General features: G+C 43.3%; 1 protein-coding gene across 10 annotated transcripts; it reads left to right on the plus strand.

Moving 5' to 3' along the window:
• The first annotated feature begins 252 nt into the window (after window positions 1–252).
• On the plus strand, window positions 253–20,339 carry LOC106746176 (ecotropic viral integration site 5 ortholog). Of its 10 annotated transcripts, XM_014622438.1 has the most exons (13): window positions 253–507; window positions 6,828–6,942; window positions 8,223–8,444; window positions 8,790–9,047; window positions 9,587–9,850; window positions 10,153–10,417; window positions 10,606–10,968; window positions 11,128–11,805; window positions 11,904–12,386; window positions 12,464–12,562; window positions 14,747–14,796; window positions 14,979–15,179; window positions 16,490–16,577. In XM_014622438.1, exons 3-12 carry the CDS (start codon window positions 8,377–8,379, stop codon window positions 15,097–15,099), a joined length of 2,649 nt encoding a protein of 882 aa, XP_014477924.1. In that variant the 5' UTR covers window positions 253–507; window positions 6,828–6,942; window positions 8,223–8,376; the 3' UTR covers window positions 15,100–15,179; window positions 16,490–16,577. The 10 variants fall into 10 exon arrangements, with proteins under 10 accessions (XP_014477924.1, XP_014477928.1, XP_014477921.1 ...); XM_014622435.1 differs by lacking the exons at window positions 253–507; window positions 6,828–6,942 and adding an exon at window positions 4,885–6,335; XM_014622437.1 differs by lacking the exons at window positions 253–507; window positions 6,828–6,942 and adding an exon at window positions 7,221–7,518.
• Window positions 20,340–20,954: the final 615 nt, after the last annotated feature.

Genomic DNA, 20,954 nt, shown 5'->3' on the forward strand with positions numbered 1-20,954 from the left:
TTTGAGTAACTCTATTTTCATAGAAATCGAGCGTGATAGGACGCTTTTCGTTCACATTTTAATAATATTATTTATTTTATGACTTACATTTCGCGTCAGAAAAGTCACACGAACAACAAACACCAAACGGATCCATAAGCACAAATTGAAGAACTATCGATAGTAGAGCTCGATCGAATTCGCGAAGACATCGAGGAGACAGTCGATCTCTCGCGAGAGGAAGAATCGAATATCGATCGAAGATGGCGGCCGTCCCTTGTCGTCGAGTCTCGCGCGACGCGTCAGTAACGAGGACGCTCGTTCGTTGGTAACATTGTATGCGGTTAGCTGTGCTCCTAACGACAGTTTTGAGTGGTGACAGCCGCGTAGGCGCTCGTTAGTCCGAAGCGTTGCGTCCTGCACAAACACATACACACATACACACGCGTCGGCAAGGAAGGTGTATATTTCGGGGGCCGAGACCGAGGACGCGCGACCGTCCACACGGAAGCAACGCGAGTTCTCGAGGTAAGCGAGCCGACACAGGCATTCGACACGGCGGTGGTTACCAGATGGCCACGAAAACGGCCGTTTCCACCTGACAGCTTGTTTGTTTGTTAATACCGATAACGGCCGCGTATCGTCTGCCTTTCCGGCTGTGCGTGTCTCGCACACATGCGTCGTGTGTTATCGTTTTTAACATTCTCCTCGCCGCTCGCTCGTTCGTCCGTCCGATCACCTTTGACGGAGCAGCGGCACTTTCACGTAAGCATCTTCAACTTCCTATCGGTATGCGTGAGCCTGACGTCCGTATTAATTGAAGTGCCGAGAGAGAGCGATAAAGGTGGGTGAGCGAAGTGGGCAGAACGCGGGCGGGGAGGGGGCAGTTGCTTTGAGATTAATTTTTCGCAACACGGTAAAATTCATCACTTGTACGTGTATATAGTATGTGTACGTGTGTGAGTGGAAATCGGAGGCAATTTATTCAGCCACACTTACCGGAGAGATGAGAGAGAACGGTATTTTTTTTTTTTTTTTTTTTTTAAAAAAANTTATTTCCTCGCAAAAACGAGAGAAGTGTGGTTTTTAATAAATATTTGATTTCACGGCAAATAAGTGCATATGTGTGAAAAGGGGAAATTAATTTTTCCACACGGACTTTGGCGGAAAATTGGCGGAAATGATAGATTTGTTGCAAGATTAATTTTGATGGAATAAAAACAAAACCAACGAATCTATTTACAAGCTATATTCGGAAAACTAAGTAGCTAGAGAACGAGTCGGAGTATCAAGAGAAAGAAATTATTAGAATCGCACAAATCACAATCGAAGCGAAATTTTGTCCTGCAAAATTGTCGATATTTTCAAATATAAAGTAAGTAGGCTCCCTCTTTTTCTTAATGAAAAACTGCCGCGTAACTTCAATTACAATTACATTGTCAGAGGCTCATTTCATTAGAAGACAGGTAAACAAGTGAATCTAGGTGAGCGGAGAGTAGCGTTTCATGCATTACGTGCGTGTCGCGACTTTAAAAAAAGAGTTCACGTTATCCGTGACAATAAAATTAACACGTTGCTGCATGAGAAGAGCGAATGAGCGTAATGTGGTAGCACTAATTTTCTACCATTTCGCGGTAGTACTATTGTGAAACTGTAAAGTGAAACGGTATCGAAGTACGTGAAAGTCGGTAGGCCGCGTCAAAATCGCCCGGAGTTGTAAAAGATCGTGGCTTGAGTATTTCTCGCGGCGCGCGCACACACACGATATACACACGCATGCACGCATATACACACAGAGAAACACTCGACATTCACAGAAGAGCGTACGCCCATCTCTCTTCCACACATCGTTAACTTCTTAATTACATGGAATTACATTTCGGTGTGACGAAAGGACTCTGCGTGCTTAGCGCCAAACTAATCCTAGCGAGACGGGAATGTATGTTCCTCCGATATCGGCGAAATATTCCTCAAAAATCGCAAATACTACCGATAAATCTCGGCCCGATTTGATTTTTCGCGAGAAAATTCAATCGCGGCGTTCGCCCGAGCGATTTCCGATTTCAGGGTCGAATGCGTTCCGCTAATTGTGAGCTCGAAATTAAATATCTGCTGTTCTGTGATTATGCAGGACTCGCCGGTGATTAACGTGGCCGCGACGCGCGATTTACGGAACGGAAGGATCGATCGACCGGCTCGCTATTTAATTTCCACGCACCGCCTGTCGCAATTTGTCCGTTCCGCGACGAGTAAATCGCGTATAAGTGGGGAGGGAGGAGAGGGAGGGGGCAGGACGATAGGCGGGAGGCGCAATTGAAATTCTCCGTTGAATTAGCGGAGAATTAAATCGCGCTTCGAAATGAAATCAGCCCTACTCGCGTCCGTCGACCGTCGATATCGTGGTCGGACAATCGGGCTGCTTCGGGACAATTTTAGGACCGCTTATCGTTTCGCTCGGGTGACATCAGCGAAACTCGGAAGCAGACGGCAACCTTTGGCGCTAAATACCGCCGCGAATTACGGGTCAATAGTTCGGATCTTGTGCCTTCTCTGTTCTCTTGCACTGAGAGGAACCCTACTGAAATTACAGTCATTTTCGGCAACTAATCTATATCGGTCTCTTGCCTTCCAACAAGAGACACGAGCCGACACAAGTCTAATTATGCCATCCATTATCCTTTTTTTTACCAAATGCGAAATAAGGACGAATGACGATATAACTAGACTTGCATCGACTTGTGTCTTTTTACGCCGCCTTTCACGATGAACCGAATGCAACCCAAATTCCCCCCATCATACCTCGCGAAATCTGAATCCACCCACCGCGTTAACAGTGCCTAGTCATAAGCGGAACTTCGTAACCAGAACTTTCGTATCTCTCTGTTTTGTCGGATTTACCCGCGCGCGTTAATAATCCGTATCGTCTTCTTTCGTTAGACGCGCAGGTCGAAGATGAAGACGTTCTCGATGCACCGTTGGAAACTTTCCAGAGATGTATTCCAGCGAGGAGTGTATATGCGCGTATTCTCTCGCCGTCGTGTGGCAATTTCACATAAAAGCAGTCGATATCGATATGATCGTTTAACCCTCACGGTCACGTTCGATTCGGAGTCACGTAGTCACGAGTGGGGCGCACCGCGAACCATAACTAGAGCAGGCAAACCCGCTCGCCGCTTGTCTATATTTACATGTCTTACTGATAGCGATGCCGATAACGCGGAAAATAAAGGAGGACAAAGAGAAAAAAAAAACTCGTGTTTAAACTGTACACTGCGCACTCGTACACGTATAATTCGCGCGAATGTTCATCGTTGAAGGTAACCACGCGACTTCGCCGATGGAACGGAGATGATATTCATATCTGATGCTCTCCCATTTTGGCACTCATAAGTCAAATTAAGCGAAAAGATTAAGATATCCTGTAGGTGTCAAACATTGAATTATTGCACATATAATACGTGGAGTTCTTCTCTCAAGGCGTACGAAATTTCTTATTTCTACGCCGAGAAGAAGATTCCTTCAGATTTAATAAGTTTCATTGCAAATCCGAATTCTCATCCGAAATTTCATCAATGGCACACTCCAAAAAAAAAAAACGAAATAAAATTACTAAATCCTAAAGAAATCTTCTTTTCTGCATGGATATTCAAGTAAGACCGTATCGAGGGAAAGAAAAGTTTTACGGGGGTCTCACAGACCCAGCCAACCGCCAACTAAGTAGCAAAAAATGAGCGTGCCACCGAAGAGTTGATTATAATTGTGATTCTACCAGCGCGCAGGTATAATTATTCGCGAAAGCGTGTTTTCACGTGAAATATATTTATCGCATTGTACTTCAGTGGAAGAAGGAGGGGGGTTCAAAGATACATGATTATTCTCTCGAATTTCCGCGGGATTTCCATTCGAATGGAAAACGACACAATTCGGTGAAAATATCGCGACCTTCTCTGAAAGTCGGCGTTCAGCGCGAAAATAACGCCGATCCCACGGAAACGAGGCGCTCTCGTAACGCATCTAGGTGTGTCCCGTACACACAATTGAATCATCCGACTCCGTTTAAATGCCGTTGAAATGTAATTTTCTCTTGGAAATTACCGTCGGTGCGCTGTCGGTGTTTGAACGCGAATCGAGTCCGCTAAAGAGACTCCGGTCGTCGCGACGTTCGATCGCGAGCAATCAGCTCGCGACATACGTTTATTCGCCGTGAGAGAGAAACGCGAATATATGTGTCTCTTGGAGAATGTGTCGTCCTTGCAAATCCAATTACGAGAGACGATCCCGATAACATTCGTTCGATGGCTTTATCTTGGCTGCAGCAACTTTCAGTTCAATTTCAGACACACGCAATTAAAATATCGACCAAATATAAGCCACGTTATTATCGTTCTTATGTGTAAAAATAGAAGCATGTCACCTGTTGCCTACCTGCGCGCTTAATTCTTCGCTCGACGGAGTTACACGACTCCAATTTTCACCGCGTATTTTGGCGGACGGTCATTACGCGTTATCGATGTAGCGCGCGTTGCTTTTCTTTCTCTCTCTCTCTCTCTTGTCTTTCCTTTTTTTTCCCCGTTCAAACCACTCTCCGGTAAAAGCACCCGAGCTTTACAGTCCTTTCGTCGTCGCGCGCGACGATATTGCCACATATAAACGTCCGTCGCCACGTAAGCGCTATGTGAAATTCCAGGAACGGCATTACATAATTGGCAATTTCCCGCAAAGTGATCAGCAACCGTGTACATTCGGGCGAGAGAAAACACGCCTATGATAATTTGGCCGAAATCTCGATCCAGAGCACAAGCTTCACGAACTGAATGGAAACGAGGGGGGGGNGGGGGGGGGAAGGGGAGGTACAATGTAATAATTGATGCGTTTGCGTGCAATTTTAATTATCGCTAAGAATTATAAACGTTGAGCCCCGAGCTATTAGCATTAACGTTTTCACGAACGGGGAAATTCACGAGGGCGGGAACGAGCACTTTATTAAAAAGTTGCTCACGAGCTCAACGTGAGAACGTGACTCCCTCCTGTTACTATTTTATCCAAGAGGAAATCGACTCTACATGGAGAATCTTGAAAGTATTCTGCGACGAGGCGGACCGTTCTGCACAGGAAGCACCGAAATTGTTACGTCATGATGTAATCTAGTCACACGACCAGCAGACGACCGTTGCAGCGACGAGCAAACGATGACGAATGCACGCATACACGCATGAGCACACTTCAGAATATATTTTCAGTAGAAAAAAAATAGAAGGTGGCAATCGCTATTATTGCAAAACAGTCTCATTTCATCCGTTACTTCATGCGTCAGGGTGACTGCGGTGACTCATTTCTCGATTTCTCGACTAATCCCCGATAAAGTGTTTTTAATAAAGACTCGATCGGCCGTTTTATCATATCGAAAGAGAATCAATGTCGGAAATGTGAAAGTCCCTCGATCACTCGTCGAGCCTCTTTTATCGGAGGTGATATTAATCGAGATATATTTCTCCGTAGGGAAGAAGTCGAAAGCGATTATTAGATTTGAAGAAAGATTAGTAAGTCGTTCATAAGTGTTCAGCTTTTGGCATTCTAATCACACAGAGCGGAAATTGCTAAAGAAAAGTGTCTGGAATATTGGACAGACAAAATTACTCTCCATTGAAAGTTAAATTAATGAAGAACCTGACAAAGGAAAATAAAATAAAGCGCATAAAAAAATACATATGTAAGCTTTGAAAAATGGACTTCTTGAAGATTAATTTTTATCCAAAAAATTCGCAAATTAAATGTGAAAACAACGAATGCAACTTGCAATTCGACGATAGACCGAGGGGTGCTTTTGCAAGGGCGCAAAGAGCGACGTTTTCTTTCTCCCTCTTTCTCTTTCATTCACATTTATTACAGATGAATAGAAATTTCACACGCCCACACATGGGACAACATTGTCAGGCATTCGAGAAGATTTAGGAATAACGAGAACGCCCAGTACTCTCTCTCTCTCTCTCTCTCACTCGATCCGCGGTGTTCTTTTATTTATTTGTCGCGAAACGGACGTCGCTGCGCATGTGGAGCGTCCTGGCCTGCGCGGGCTGCATCGACCCTCAAACCATTTCGTACTTTCCAGTACGTGCCTAGCCGGATCCTAGCCGTGTCGGGTAATCGGGAAACGAGTGGAAACGATCGCTTCGCCAGCTCGGGATCGGGGCCGAGTTAACCGTTTAATAAGAATTCACCGTCGAACGGTGCGGACGTGCGTGCGTGTGTACGTGCGTGTATGTGTGTGCGCCTCGATAAGGCGAAAGAGAGGCCGCGGACATCCGAGCGAACAACACGCTTCCTACGGCCGTACAAGTCAAAACGCTCTGTCAAAAGTCTGTTTTTCTCCGCCGAGACCGCGCGTCAATCGAATCCGAGCGATTTATGAATCAAAGGGCGAGACCGAGCGGCTGACGTTTCGCGTATTGTGCGGCGAAGTAACGCAGAGAGGCCCGAAAACGTAACGCCGGACTTTCTGACACTCGTTGTGTCGCTCACGCTCGCTCGTCGAGTATCGTGTGCATCGGATATATCGAGTAATGAACGAGTGTCATGTTACGGGCGCGCTTTCGAAACGACAGTCGCCCGCTCCGGAGGCCGATCGGGAGCGTTGCTGCGCGCGCGAGAAAGAGAAAGAAAGAAAGAGATATATAGAGAGAGAGAGAGAGAACTCCGAACTTCTTTGTGACACGATTTTTCACGTAATCTCAGTGTGCTCATTCGTAATGCTCAATCTCAAGCTCGCCCGTGTCAATATGGATAAGTAATACAGAAGTAATACGTAACGTGTGCCCCGAGAATGCCGCACGTACACGATATTGTTCCAGAGATATTTTCGGGCAGCCGAACCGGGGAGGTGGAAGGAGAAGTACAAAGACGTCGAATTAGAAGTCGTTAACTTTCTCGGGTCGGCCGGCGCGAGACGACGCGCCTTGACAAACGGTGTATATCCCCACTGTGTGTACTCCGCCTCGCTTCTTCCGTTTCGCTGCAGCCGCGCGGCATGGCGCAAGGCATGGAGCTCGTCATAATAACTGGCTCGGGGATTCACCTGCTCTTTCGCCCGCTAATTCGTTCACACGCACTAATTGCTTCCTTCTCGGTCGCCTCCTCTCCTGTCGGCGTGCGGGGCCGCTCACGGTGCGCGTTGCCTCACTGAGCGCCGCGGCACTTGCATCGGGCGTTCTCCACGGGAGAGTACTGTTATCTGCAGAAACACACAAGCGAGATATACGCACGTTATCTCTTTCGTTATATAATGTGTAACATTTTTCAGATATAAATCGGCCCGACGATTGTCTCCATCCGCCGGCGGATAGGAGCGTGGAAAAATAGAAAAAGCCGGCGGTCGTCTCGCTTATTATTGAAAAAGATGTTATCTAAAGTGATTTTATACGGCAGTCCGCTCCCCATTCGGAGTTCTCTCGCATCCTGCGGAGTTTTTTTTTTCTAGGGCTCAGATACAATGAAGGGAGTAAGGAACAAAGATTTTAATATTGAGGAATTGGGGACGAGGAGGTAAGGCTGCGTCCCGATATTCACTGCCAGGATCACAGATCTATAGTTTATGTTACTACTACTGTGTGTGTATGGCTCGTATTCTGAATTCTCTTTTGCTGATAAGAGTGATTTTAAAAGTGGTTTAGAGAGCACCTGGTGATGGCACCTGGAGATTGGCTGAGCTTTGGCTATATCAAAGCACTTTTATCGAAAGAGAGTCCAGAACACAGGTCTAGATTATCACTGGCAGTGAATATATCGGAACGCAGCCTTAATTCCTTGTTCCTAATTCCTTATGCTGAACTCCTTGCTCTTTATTCCTTCCATTTAGGTTTCGACACAATCTTGCTTCAATCCACAGTAAGGGAACAGGGAACTAAGATGTTGTTTCTATGAAACAAATTTTAGTCAAATAAATCAAAATACTAAAGAAACCTTTTTCTCGGTGCGGCCCGCAAGTTATTGTTATCTCGAGAATCTCTGCGCGTAAAACCGCTTAAAGAAGTACGTAATCGACGGCTTGAAGTTCACATTTACGTGACAGACCCTTCCCCCGAAACCTTGTTAATTCAGCGATTCGCTTGAAGTAATACGCGGAGTATGCGCGTCCGAATCATCCGGGTTTTGTCGCCCACTTTTGGCATGTAAAGGTTTGCAATTCATCGGCGCGAATCATACCGATGATGTACAGTCGATGTGTCTAAATATAAATGATGCTATAGGCGCTTCTCGACAACTTCTGCGTGTAAAGCAATCGTGAGACCGAGATAATGTGAAGGTAAGGACACACAGTGGTGAACCGGAGAAGGCGCGAGAAAACGCCTCTCGCGAACGAATCGCTAAAATCGCTACGGTGAAATCGAACGAAACGCCGCGATGGTTCTTCTTGGCTTGCTGGCCCCTGCGGCGACGTTTCGTTGGAGGAGAAATAAAACCGCGAAAAGGTAAAGCGAGTGCGACGACTGCTAGATACATAGATAAATAAATAGATAGATAGATAGGTAGATAGATAGATAGATAGATAGATAGATTGGTGAATAAATATGTCGGTTTTGCTCGTTTACTCGTTTCCGCATTTCCTCGTTTCGCATGTCGCGACTGAAAAATGTAAATTGAGTTATCGAGAAAGACAGTTCGGATGCACGACTGAAGGCGAATAAAGGCGGACGGATGAAGGCGGTGAGTGTGTTAGAAACAGATCACGTCACGCCGAGCCGTCGTCCGTCGAATCGTATCGCGTTAATTGCTCCCAGTCCGCTTCATCCGCGATCCGTTTCGCTTCCTTTCAGAGGCCAGAGCGTCGCTCAGGACGGCATAAACGCATCGGTAAACGGCCAATTGGGTCTGTCGCGTTATGGACCGCAGGTGATGAGCGTGTTGTGTTTATGCACCTCCAATATCCATCAGTCTACCCGTAACGTCACACAGACCGGCAAGATACTCCCGAGTCCGCCGTTAGACACCCTTTGCGAGCAGCGACTGACGCCCTCGCAGGAAATACCTACGGACGAGCTGGCTCTATTAGCTAAGCTGGAGGAAGCAAACAGGTGAGCGATCCAATGACCCAGTGGTTAACGCCCTCGCAGACAAACTTTCACCCTCGAGACCAGCTCTTCAACCCTTTGAGCTGTACATTTTGTTTCTCGATGAAATTTTCTGAAATTTGTGCTATCTTGAGTATTGTTGGGGTCGCTGATGATGAATCTGAAGTCAGAGTTTTAAATTCAAAATGGTCGATTCAATACAGCGGACCAATTATTCGAAAATTTCTCGTAGCGAGCAACTATTTCAACGTTTTTCTATATATTTATGTTTATTGCGCACCGAAATAAATTAGCACCTCACTTTATCTTAGCTAGTTTTTAACAAAGTTGTTAGAGTAGAGGAAGAGGATAAATTTACTAAAAAGAATCAAAATAAAGATATTACCAGTGTTTCAATAATTTATTGTAAAACAATACGAATATACAAGCAAGAAACTCGCAATTAAGCGAATTATCTATCTTTTTTTTTTCGTTCCTAATTTGGATGAGCGGGGGACGAAACGCAGGAAGGAATCGTGACTCACCATTTCGTGAATTTCCAGGTTGATCGAGTCCGATGCAAAATCACTGAACTCTCTCCAGAGTAACCACAGTAGAAAGGGTTCCGATACATCACAGGTGTCTGTGGCGTCGGGGGGCAGCGGAGGAAATGGCGATGCTGCGCCTGGACGCCCCAATCCGGCCGATGTCGAGGAGAACACGTGGACCCTCTGGGGTCACATAGTGGCCGATTGGGAGTACCACTGGAAGAAGCGCAAAGATTCCGTCAAGGAATTGGTTCGTCAAGGCATACCTCATCATTTCAGGTAGTGGCTCACTATAAATTTTATTTCCGATCTATTGGGTCGTCCTGAAGAGTTCCCGCGGTTCTGAACAGCACAACTGATGGAATATAATTCTGCCGAAATTCAGCATATTTCCCCAAAATGAACCGTCGCAACTTAGCCGTTTCCACAGAAATCGCAGAAATTTTCAGGACCATCCGATATAAACGTTGTTTAGATGCGAAACTCGACGTAGACGTAAGCAATATTTATAATATTGCATATTTTATATCGGTCGTCACATATTAACACACGTTTATTTTGAATAAACATCAATATTTCAGGGGCATTGTTTGGCAATTATTAAGCGGCGCCCATGACTCTCCCGTTAAGAAACAATTTGCCGAGTACATCAAGGCGACGTCAGCCTGCGAGAGGATAATTCGAAGAGATATCGCTAGGACGTACCCTGAACACGACTTCTTCAAAGAAAAGGATGGCCTCGGCCAGGAGAGTTTGTTTAACGTCATGAAAGCGTACAGCCTACACGATCGCGAAGTAGGATACTGCCAAGGCTCGGGATTTATAGTAGGATTACTTTTACTGCAGGTAAACACAGCACTTTCTCGACAAATTTCACGTAGGACGCGAGAAAGGCTTATATTTAAATAAATATTCAAATAAACATTACTTTCTCAAAAGCCCGTTCTATTTTTTCTTGGTTTGTAACTTACAGAGCCGACGTAAGTAAGTAAAAAATTATCATCGGTCACTTACCCCAGTGTCTTGTGTTGCAGCAAATGCCGGAGGAGGAAGCTTTCGCCGTGCTCGTGGCGCTTATGCAAGAGTATCGCTTGCGGGACATGTACAAACCAAGCATGGCTGAATTAGGGGTGTGCATGTACCAGCTCGAGCACTTGGTCGCCGACACGCATCCCGAACTTCACGCTCACTTCACGGTCCACGGTTTCCATACCTCGATGTACGCATCCTCTTGGTTTCTCACACTGTTCACCACTGCGTTAAGGCTCCCGGTGGCGTGTCGCATTTTCGACGTCTTTCTGTCGGAGGGTATGGAAATTATTTTTAAAGTCGCGTTGGCGATGCTGCATTTAGGCAAGGAAGATTTGCTCAGTTTAGACATGGAGGGCATGCTGAAGGTAAGACTTGAGTTAAATCGTAAGTTCTGTTTCCGATGCTATTCGAGAAGCTATTGAATTGTGTTACATTGTCGAGCACTGCCAGTAGTAGGAATCTCGCGAAGATGCTCACTACCGTTTCGTCAAACGTAGGGAAGTAAACTCCGACTTTTCCCGCAGTTTTTCCAGAAACAATTGCCCGGCAGAGCCGAGAAAGATCCGGACGGCCTCATGAATCTCGCGTACGGAATGAAAATTCACCCGAAGAGAATGAAGAAGCTGGAGAAGGACTACACGATCCTGAAGATGAAAGAGCAGGAGCAAATGGTGGAGATTCGCAGGCTCAGAGCGGAGAACAAATTGCTCAGGCAACGAACCGAGCTGCTCGAGGCGGAATCCTCGGAACTCGCCGACAGGCTAGTTAAAGGTCAAGTGTCGCGGGCGGAGGAGGAGGAGACCGCTTTTGTGGTGCAGAGGGAATTGGCGGCGCTGCGGCACAAGCACCTCGAGACGAGCCATCGGCTCGAGCAGGCTCGCGAGGAGGTCAGGTCGCTGTCGCTCGTTCTCGAGCAGAACGCCGTGTCCAGAGAGTCGTCGCTCGACGAGATACTGACGAGGCAGGAAGCACTGGCACTGCAGGAAGATATGATACAGCTGCTGCAAGACGAACTGGTGAGGGTCCGATTGCACGATGCGGAAAACGATGCCCTAATCAAGGAGCTCCGGGGAAGAATACAGGAATTGGAGCAAGACAAGAAGACTTTGCGCGAGTCCACGCCGGATAATTCCGTCGCTCACCTGCAAGAGGAGCTCATCGCGGTCAAGCTTAGAGAAGCGGAAGCTAACTTGTCATTAAAGGTGAGAGCGATAATTTTACACGATATTCCACGATAGGGTAGCTGCACTTATTGCACCTGTTAATTACGAGATGTTAACATTGTCTGACGATCACGCAGGATCTGCGGCAGAGAGTCTTGGACCTAAGCGCGGCTTGGCAGAGGCATCTACAAGACCACCGGTCTGCACACTTAACGGCGGCCGCTGACTCGACGCCAAAGAAGCTGATCTTCTGGGAGAATCGGAGCTATGATGTACAGAAACTTGAAGAGGACATAATGTCCTCCAGGATGCGGGAGATGGAGGCACTGGCCGAGGTCAAGGAGCTACGGCTTAAAGTTATGGAGCTGGAGACTCAGGTACAGGTAGCGACCAATCAGCTTCGTAGGCAAGACGAGGTCGGGAAAGTACTTAAGGAGGAGTTGGAGGCCGCGTTGGCACGAGAGAAGGACCTGGTCGTCAAATTGAAAGAACAACAGTACAAATATTCCGATCTGGAATCGAAGATGAAGGACGAGGCTATGATGGCCAGGATACGCGACGCGGAACACGCGCAGCAGGTCGCGGAGCTCACGCAGAAGATATCTCTTCTCGAACTGAAGGTCGGTTTGCACGATCTCGATGCATGGCTCGATGAACATTGTCGGGCTGAAGCATTTCACGTCTAACGTATTTCCAGAACGAAGAGATGCACGCGGAGGGCGAACTTCGGAATAATTTAGACGACAGTGAGAAAGTGAGGGAGCTGCAGGATAAAGTTGCCGAGCTAAAGGCTGAGGTACGTGGAATTCGGCAATTCGTTGTATTAAGGAACGTGCAGTATCTCGGAATATTGCAGTAAGGGGTGAACTTAGGTTTCATAACATGAGTAAAGATTCATACCTTGCCATGTAATATATATGTTGGGCGATTGCAATTTCAATTTATATATAATCATGACAATCATACGAATCATACATTATCTATCACATTTTATCATTTTGCAAACAGCATATTTAATGTAACTTCGTAATATGAATTTTTGTCTCAGATGTTTTTGCCTACACTTGATTGGAAATGTCCCTTGTATAAGTAAATTAAACAAAAAGCGCCATCGTGCTGACGATACAATCATTTGAGACAACGATTCGCATATTTGTTACAGTTCCACAATTATGTGATCGCAATTGCGGTTTTCAACCGTAATTAAGACTTCCCAGATATTCTCTATATGGAACCCCATTTTATAAAAAACTTCTCACTTTTTTTTCTTTTTCAAAGCACCGTTATATGTGTTCCTCTTTTTCAACTATGCAAAATATGTGTAACACTGTATTTTATGAAATTCTCGAGCATTAAAATAAAATACTTCACTTTGATGCTATATTAATCTCAAGCCAAGTATCATCTATTTTTACATTGTTTTAATGTAATATATATATATATATATAATTTAAGATTATACTTATACTGTATAACTAATTATACTGTATATTCCCAACGATTGTATTATACATACAACTGGTGGACGTACCGATTTTTAATGTGCTCTCACATACTGCACCCTTTTACGAAACATAAATTCATTTAATTCAAATTTGCGTACTGCGTGAAAAGTTTATCTCACTTTGCAAAGTCGGTACACATCAAGATAATTCGCCTTTCTGTCTCCGTGTTGTACACTTACAAAATAATTATGCACAATCTGCACCTCTTACTGCAATGTAACGCTAACCAACACGCTTCATAATCGTCGTCGCTTCTGGTGACTTGCGAAAACGAACTTACCGCTCTAATTACTATAAATAAAATTTTCCTCGTCAATGAATACCGATTGTATCAGACAGCAAAAATAGCTGTATTATGTATAACATGATTTTGAAAGGGCGGATATAGCGGTTACATTTCACTTGAAGGAGATCTACTGTATATATCACGCATTAGTCAGCAATAGATATTGACAATTAGAAAGAATTATACATGGAACGTTCTTCTTTGATACTTATTAAATGTCACTAATGGTGCTTCAACAATTAGGGGAATGTGGCTTTGCGTCTTTACATATTATAATAATAGTTGTTGTATAAGTACCTATACACATTAAGAATTCGCAATGTCGCGCGAATTAACCAGCTATCGAAGATAAGTTCTTACATAATTAACAATCAGATTACTTGTATTTTCTCGCGCTTGATACATCGCAGCTTGTCATATCTGCACCGCTCTCTGAGGAACGCAATAATCGAAAGTCTCGATTCTGCTGTAATGGTTCGGATGCAGTCTGTAATGTCATTATTTTTTAACACATTTTTATCGATGTTTCATTCATCCAAACATAGAGTTGAAAATGTGTGTAAAACTAGTTTAATTAATTTCGTGGAATGTGTACGTTAACACAGTGTCGTATTAGAAAACGGGAGTTAGCACAGCATGGAGAGATCGTTACTTTCAAAAAGTTACAACACACCTCACCCGGCAAAGATGTTTTGCCGAACGTGTAAACAAGCTTGATCGAAAGTATACGCTTCCGGCGGATTACCAATGGCTTAGCGCGTTTGTATCAAAAGTTGCGACATTGAAATCTGAAAATTGTTACGACAAAAATCTTAATTTAGTCTTGCTTAGGAACATTGCTTTCAAGCAACAAATTTAAGAAGTATATTAAGTTGTTGCCAAACGCATCCTCGCTGATAATATGTGCGATCAGGCATGAGATCGTAATCAGATGCTTCCTTGCTAAATTATATCTGAAAACGGTAGAAGAAAAGGATCGATTTCTTATCAGCTAGATGCACACACCACGCGCGTGCGCGCGCGATTCTTCAGCCGAGACATGCTTGTGTTAGGCGAGAAAAACAGTCGAGATGCAATAAGTAATTCTTATTGTGTAAAGGTACCAGGCGATAACTAATGCTAACCAGAAGGGACTAATCGTTGTTTGTAAAACTAACCCTCTATTGCTGTGTTATCTCTGTCTCCTCAGTTCCCCACGCCAATCACCAGCCCGGAGACTGAGCCTTGGCGCTGGCTCGAGTAAGTCTTTAATACCCAATGTGTAAGCATCATTTTCTACCGTATCGTGTGCGTGGCATGATGTTTCCTTTTCTCTCTTTTTTTTAATTTTATTTTATTTATGGAAAGATCTGTCATTATAGCTGGACTTTTCGACGTATCTCACTACGTAATCCGATTTGTTCTTTTTTTTTTTTTTCTAGAGAAAGCCGAGATTTCATTGAGTTTCTTGCTCATTCTTCTTCTTCACTCTGTGATCACGTGAGACAGAGAAACAAGATCGCGATACGAAATGTAAATTGGCACGATCGATTTAATTTCTAATTGGACTCGATCGAACGACGAAGTCGTCTGTTTTGCGAAGGGTACCGGAGATATTTCGTTTGTTTTGACGTGTGATTTTTGTAAGTATCAGCGACACTTGTCACTTGAGCTGTCACGGGTAACACCATCGGATGCTGATCGGATGAGTCCGCATTGAAATGTGACTCACTTTTTGTATTATACGCGTGGTGATATGGCATGGCGTATTCTCTTCCTATCTCTAGCTGCATGCTTCCTTCAGATTAAGTTTATTGTTTCGTTCTAATAAACATTCCACGGCCTTTGCTTTTAGTTCGAGGGAGGAAAAAGCGCGTAGACGTGAAAGAGGCGTAAAAGTGTACGCGAAAATATCCGTAAGAGTTCATCGAATTTAGTGCAGAATTAGTGTTTGAGTTCTCATTTTTTAGTCTGTCGTCATCATTCATTTGCATGATTTCATGCGGTGACAATGATTGTGTGCTGTCTGTAATATCACCTGTACACTCGCTGTATATATGTGAAACGTCCAGTAGAGCGTCGAAGGTCCTCTCGTGTGTGCCGAAAGTTGTTTAAAAACAAACTTTCATTGTGCTCAAGTTACGAAAATTTATCTAATCTGCGAACAAACGTAGAAAACAGTCGGAAAATATATCCCGCCTCGATATATTCGGCCTCGATTGTTTTGTTTTACGGAAGTTTTGCAATATTTCTAACACCATTGAAAAATTCCGTAAAGCAAACGATAAATATTTTTTTTTCCGACAATATTTTCGCCATTCTTCCGTCGAGTTTTTCGAGCTGGAAATCTTTTTGCTACGAGTTTCACGAGGCACACTTTGTATATATACACGTACAAAAAATACGTCGACACTATCGCTAAACAATTCCCAGATCGATCGCCCGGTAATCCCGGTAATTGCTTTGATAGGTCGTGCAGGGTAGAAATAGTAAGTGGTGTGGCAATCAAGCATCTCACGAGCAAACAATAACATTGATCTAAGATCATGTTGACGTATTACATAATGCATCGTGTAGTGTGTTTTGCTTGTAGTACGTCTCGATTTACGTGCGTTACGCACACGCTAGGCGAAGTGTGGAATTTAAATGCGCGGAAACGGAGAAGTTAAATTCCGAATGCAGTTGTACATTTATAACAATAATATCAACAATAATAAATAACTATATAATATTTATTTATTTACGCTTCTAGTAATTTCAAAAAGAAGAAAAAAACACGATATTGAATTCGAACGATTAAATCTAACATTTTGCGAAACAGCTTTAAGAGAAGAGAAATAATTAAACCGTCTTGACGATGCAATCACGAATTACGAAGCGAGACATCGGCATAGACGAGGCTCTCTTAAAGACTACTTGTAAGCACGTTTCACACGACATTCGTCTGTCGCAGGTCATGAGGCTAGAGAGTTGGAAACAACGATGGACGGGTCTGGGAGGGCAAACCGTACGAAGTTTTAGCGTCGATACTGAAAGCGAATTGGACGAGCGGGATCTCAGAATTTGCTTACAGGATCATATCAATACGACCACGCCAAACTCACCCGAGGTATAGAATTCCATGTATACCAGACATATTAGGCAGCTAACAATACTCCGTTATCGATGCGCGTGAACCTTTTGTTCGTTGTCGGCTTTCGCTGTAGAAGGATAACGCGTATGCGCTTAGATCGTAACACGACAGACAGAGAGTAGAGTAACGTAATAATCCCGTTTAGTTACGTGTATTATCAACATTATTACTAGGCCAAATATGAATAAATATACATAGTCATTAATTAGTTTACGCTATAAACGACGAAAGAAACGAATAAACAGTAACGATAGTGGCACGCTCATCAGTGAAACTAGTGAAATAATCTCTCGATCGTAATCAGGGCCCGAAACGCAAAAATCTTTTCCTTTATTTATTTATCATTCAACGACACATATGACGCAACATGTACGTAGAAATTCAGATTTCCTTCGCAGCAAGTCGCAGCATTCTGTCGGTTGTTCCGTCGGGAACTTTTCCAAGAAAAGAGAGAAGAACCGTCTCGATTTTACCAGCGCAATTATATAATATTTTTTATTACGATAGTAATGTTATATCGCGTTATGTTACACTTTACATAATAGACTATTACGCGCAGAGTATTATAGAGTATATATGTTAGACGTAGAGAGAGAGAGAACTAATGACACGGAGTATTATGTAGGACTTAACTAACGATTGTTCGCTAACTTAGTAGATTACTATCACTGTCATCATCGTAGTAATCCATCTTTCATACCAGGATTAGACTGATGTCGCACGAGAGTCGCATCAAAATTTCAAAGGTTCGCGAACTCAAACTTGGTCTTTCTCGTCTGAGACCGTTGATCGTCGATGAGACAATGTCGCGACTTGCCGTCAACGAAAACGATAAAAGCGATATTTAAGATATTTCTCAACCCTTGAAATGTGTACGTTTCGTCGATGGATGAAACGATCAGGCGCGCGATTTTCCATTCTAAATGGAAAAAGGATACTCAGCGAAATCTAGTAACGTTAATTCCAAGACAATTGGCCTCTTCTTTTCTCCCGTAAATAAATATAGAACTTATATTTATGCGTTAATAGCAATTACCGTAGGATCTAACGTACACGAGATGCACGAATATCTTACCGTATAATTCAGAAAATGAAAATTTGGAAAAAAATTTCACTCTTCCTCGTCTTTTCATCTCAAGGATCCGAGGACTTTCGGTTTCGAAGCTTGATTACGATCCGCAGATTATCCGAGAATTATCACGTAGACTATTCCGTGACACACGCAACTGTTTTTATACGCATGATATATATTCTGTGTATTTTTTGTAATTCATACCAAATGTAATCGCATTTAGGAAGTTGTATATTGAACGCCGGGAAAAAAAGTTAGAGAGGGAGAGGAGGAGAAAAAGGTACGCGGTAAGACATGCGGAGGTATACGTACCGCCGTTTTTTATAAATATATGTATTTACATGTGTGTGCGTGTCACACGAGGGATCATCGTATATATACACAAGTCATGATATTCGTACGAATACATTAGGTACCGCGCGTGTGTTATTCTAATCGAAATTTGACTATTTAAAGTTTAAAACTCGCTATATTCTCGGACAGGGGAGAATATGATAAAATTCTTAGTATTGTTGTCCTCTACATGTATATCATTTGTAATATAACTAATCGAATTTCTTATATATAAAGGGAAAAGAATAAAAAAAAGATTACTTTTTACGGACGACACATGCAATTTGCGCACAGAGCACAAGGTTGTATACACATCTTAATTAGTTAATTAGTTTAAAGATTGATTTCGCGGAAGACCGTAATGGCAAAGGAAAATATTCGCACTCTGATATTTCGAAGGGGGGATGGACAGGCGGGGATCCTTTCCGTTCTTGGCCGGCTTCACGATTGCGGATCGTTGAAACCGAAACCGAACGAGGGATAATCGGGAATATTTGTTAAAAGAAAAGAAAAAAAAAGAAAAGAAGAAGAGAATAATTCTCGCTCGTTCTTTATGGCGATTAGGATAATAACTTCCAATGTAACTCGTGACGAACAACAGCAACAACAACCTTGCCGTTACTTTTTTTTCACAGCAGCGAGTCACCGCAGCCTACTTGCAAACGCGTCTCTTTCGCTTGGCCTAAATCGTTACATCCTTTTTCCTCTGTGTATTGCGTTAATAATTGGCATCGATTAATATTAACAACTCGCCGGTACTCTCGTCTCGCGTGCGTCTCGACGGAGGAGCACGCGTCACTATCGATAGAGGCTCTCCTCGCTTTCACGCATGCATGTGTGCGAGATTTTGGCATGAGCGTGTGTCGTATTTATCGAATATGTATACACACATACACTACACACCCGGCAATGACGCGCGACGCCGGCGCGAAAACAATATTTCGAACAATTCCATTCCGATGCGTTGCAATTGTAGTGTGCTTCATGGCGAGTTTCGCATTCGCGAAAGACGAATCGTGCTCGCTCGCGCGATTCCCGAGCGTTTCCTTGCGCGCACCCCGCGCTGCGTCCCGTTATCAAAAAGAGGCACCGAAATTTTCATATCGATTAAGGAGCTAAGAACGCGAGTGCGCGATACCGACTGTTTCACGATGTGTTAAGCAATGTAACTGTTGTAAAGTAGCACGACGAAGAATAAATGTGCAAGACCGAAGATGATGGTGATGATGAAAAAAAAAGAAGATAAAATGAGAGAGAATAGAAAAATGACGAATTATATCTGCGTACTTACTGATTTTAAGGAGAATTGTGTGAACTCATGGCGTTCATCCTCGCGATTTCGTTGCGCGTCTAATTGCATCGTCGATTTGATTGCTTAGCGGCGATGCTTTCGCAGCATTGTCGCAAAATCATCGCGACGAGTGATCCCGTTAGTAGTGATCGCTACACGTATCTTTGGTTTCTGCGTCAGTGAATTTGCATTTAAGCTGTCCTAGACCTACCGAGTTATCTTTCAGCTCCAAATACTCGAGGTCGAACTAATTAAAACGGCAATTGTTTTAATGCTACACCTTGATAGTGAAACTACGTAGAATTACAAACTTTCTCCCCCCCACCCCCCTCTTCCTCTCTATCTATCTATCTATCTATCTATCTATCTATCTCTTTCTCTCTCTAAAAAATGCATTTAAATGAATTAAGTTTCGAGAATATTAGGGCGTTAATGAAGACACGATGAAATCACGTTGTTCGCCGATTGATTTGAATGAATTTAGCTTCAATGACAATTTCACATCGTCATTTTGAGATTGCGAATCTATATATACCTGTTGATAAAGTACAGCCGAATTTTGACCCCGCTGAAAGGATACGTGCAAAATTAATCAGCAAGTTCAACAAATTTCGCTCGCTAGGTCTAGAACATCACGGATACGACGCGAATTCGTTCCATTAAGCTTTAAATCATTGATCGTACACGATAAATGCGAGACGATGAATAGATCAGCGACTACGATTGCATCCGACGATATCGATAAATTAAGTCGCGCGAACTATGCCACTCACGAAGGCAAATCGTTTTCGATTACCCGGGCATGTATATTTTTACAGCGAAATCCGTAAACTCCTTTCTCTTTCTCTTTCCCTCTCTCTTTCTCCCGATTAAATGCGAAACGCACAATCATTATAATTTCCATATTTTAATGTTGTCATACAGAGAGAATAGGTTTCTTTGGATTTGGTGTATACGTATTTGTTTGAATGAAAATGTTGTTTCATCAGAACAAACTTTGTTGTTTAATAGAAAAAAGTATCATTTAGAGGAAACAATATTTAGTTTTTAGTGAGAAAAAAATTTATTATATATAAAATATTAATTCCACTCAAACGAAGTTCTCTAATATTTTCCTAACCTAATCTAATAGTGTCACGTCTTTGAAATAATTTATTGCCTATCACAATCACTGTAATACTTGGATGAAAGTACAAGTGAAACATGTTATTTGATCTAAAGATATTTATTGTTTGAGAAACCAAACAATCCCGTTTGTCAAACACTCGTTTGTTTACTTCATTCCGAGAGACAAATTTCTTTCATTAGTTTTTTTTTCCAAAAAACTCGACTCAATCCAAAGAAATCTCTCTCTCTCTCTCTCTCTGCGGGCAAGACGTCGCTCAAAGAAGCAACGTCGCTATTGCCGAGTTAACTTTATCGTTCCACCGTGTCGATTAAATATGCCCGAAATACGCGCGCGCGTGTAAGTGGAATAAAGCGGCTTATATGTTATTAATACACACACGTAACTTTCGTACACGTCGGGAGCGAGCGAGCGAGCGAGAGAGAGGGAGAGAAAGAGATATATACGACGCACCGTTATTACC

Source organism: Dinoponera quadriceps, unplaced genomic scaffold (genome assembly GCF_001313825.1).
Source record: "Dinoponera quadriceps isolate SergipeBrazil2010 unplaced genomic scaffold, ASM131382v1 scaffold566, whole genome shotgun sequence".
Taxonomy (NCBI): domain Eukaryota; kingdom Metazoa; phylum Arthropoda; class Insecta; order Hymenoptera; family Formicidae; genus Dinoponera; species Dinoponera quadriceps.

Bases quoted from the DNA above. Each gene is read 5' to 3' on its own strand.
- LOC106746176 (XM_014622443.1), top strand. From the start codon at position 8,671: ATGAAGGCGGTGAGTGTGTTAGAAACAGATCACGTCACGCCGAGCCGT. The intron at 12,387-12,463 runs GTCGGTTTGCAC...ACGTATTTCCAG, and splicing joins TATCTCTTCTCGAACTGAAG to AACGAAGAGATGCACGCGGA. The intron at 14,797-14,978 runs GTAAGTCTTTAA...TTTTTTTTCTAG, and splicing joins GAGCCTTGGCGCTGGCTCGA to AGAAAGCCGAGATTTCATTG.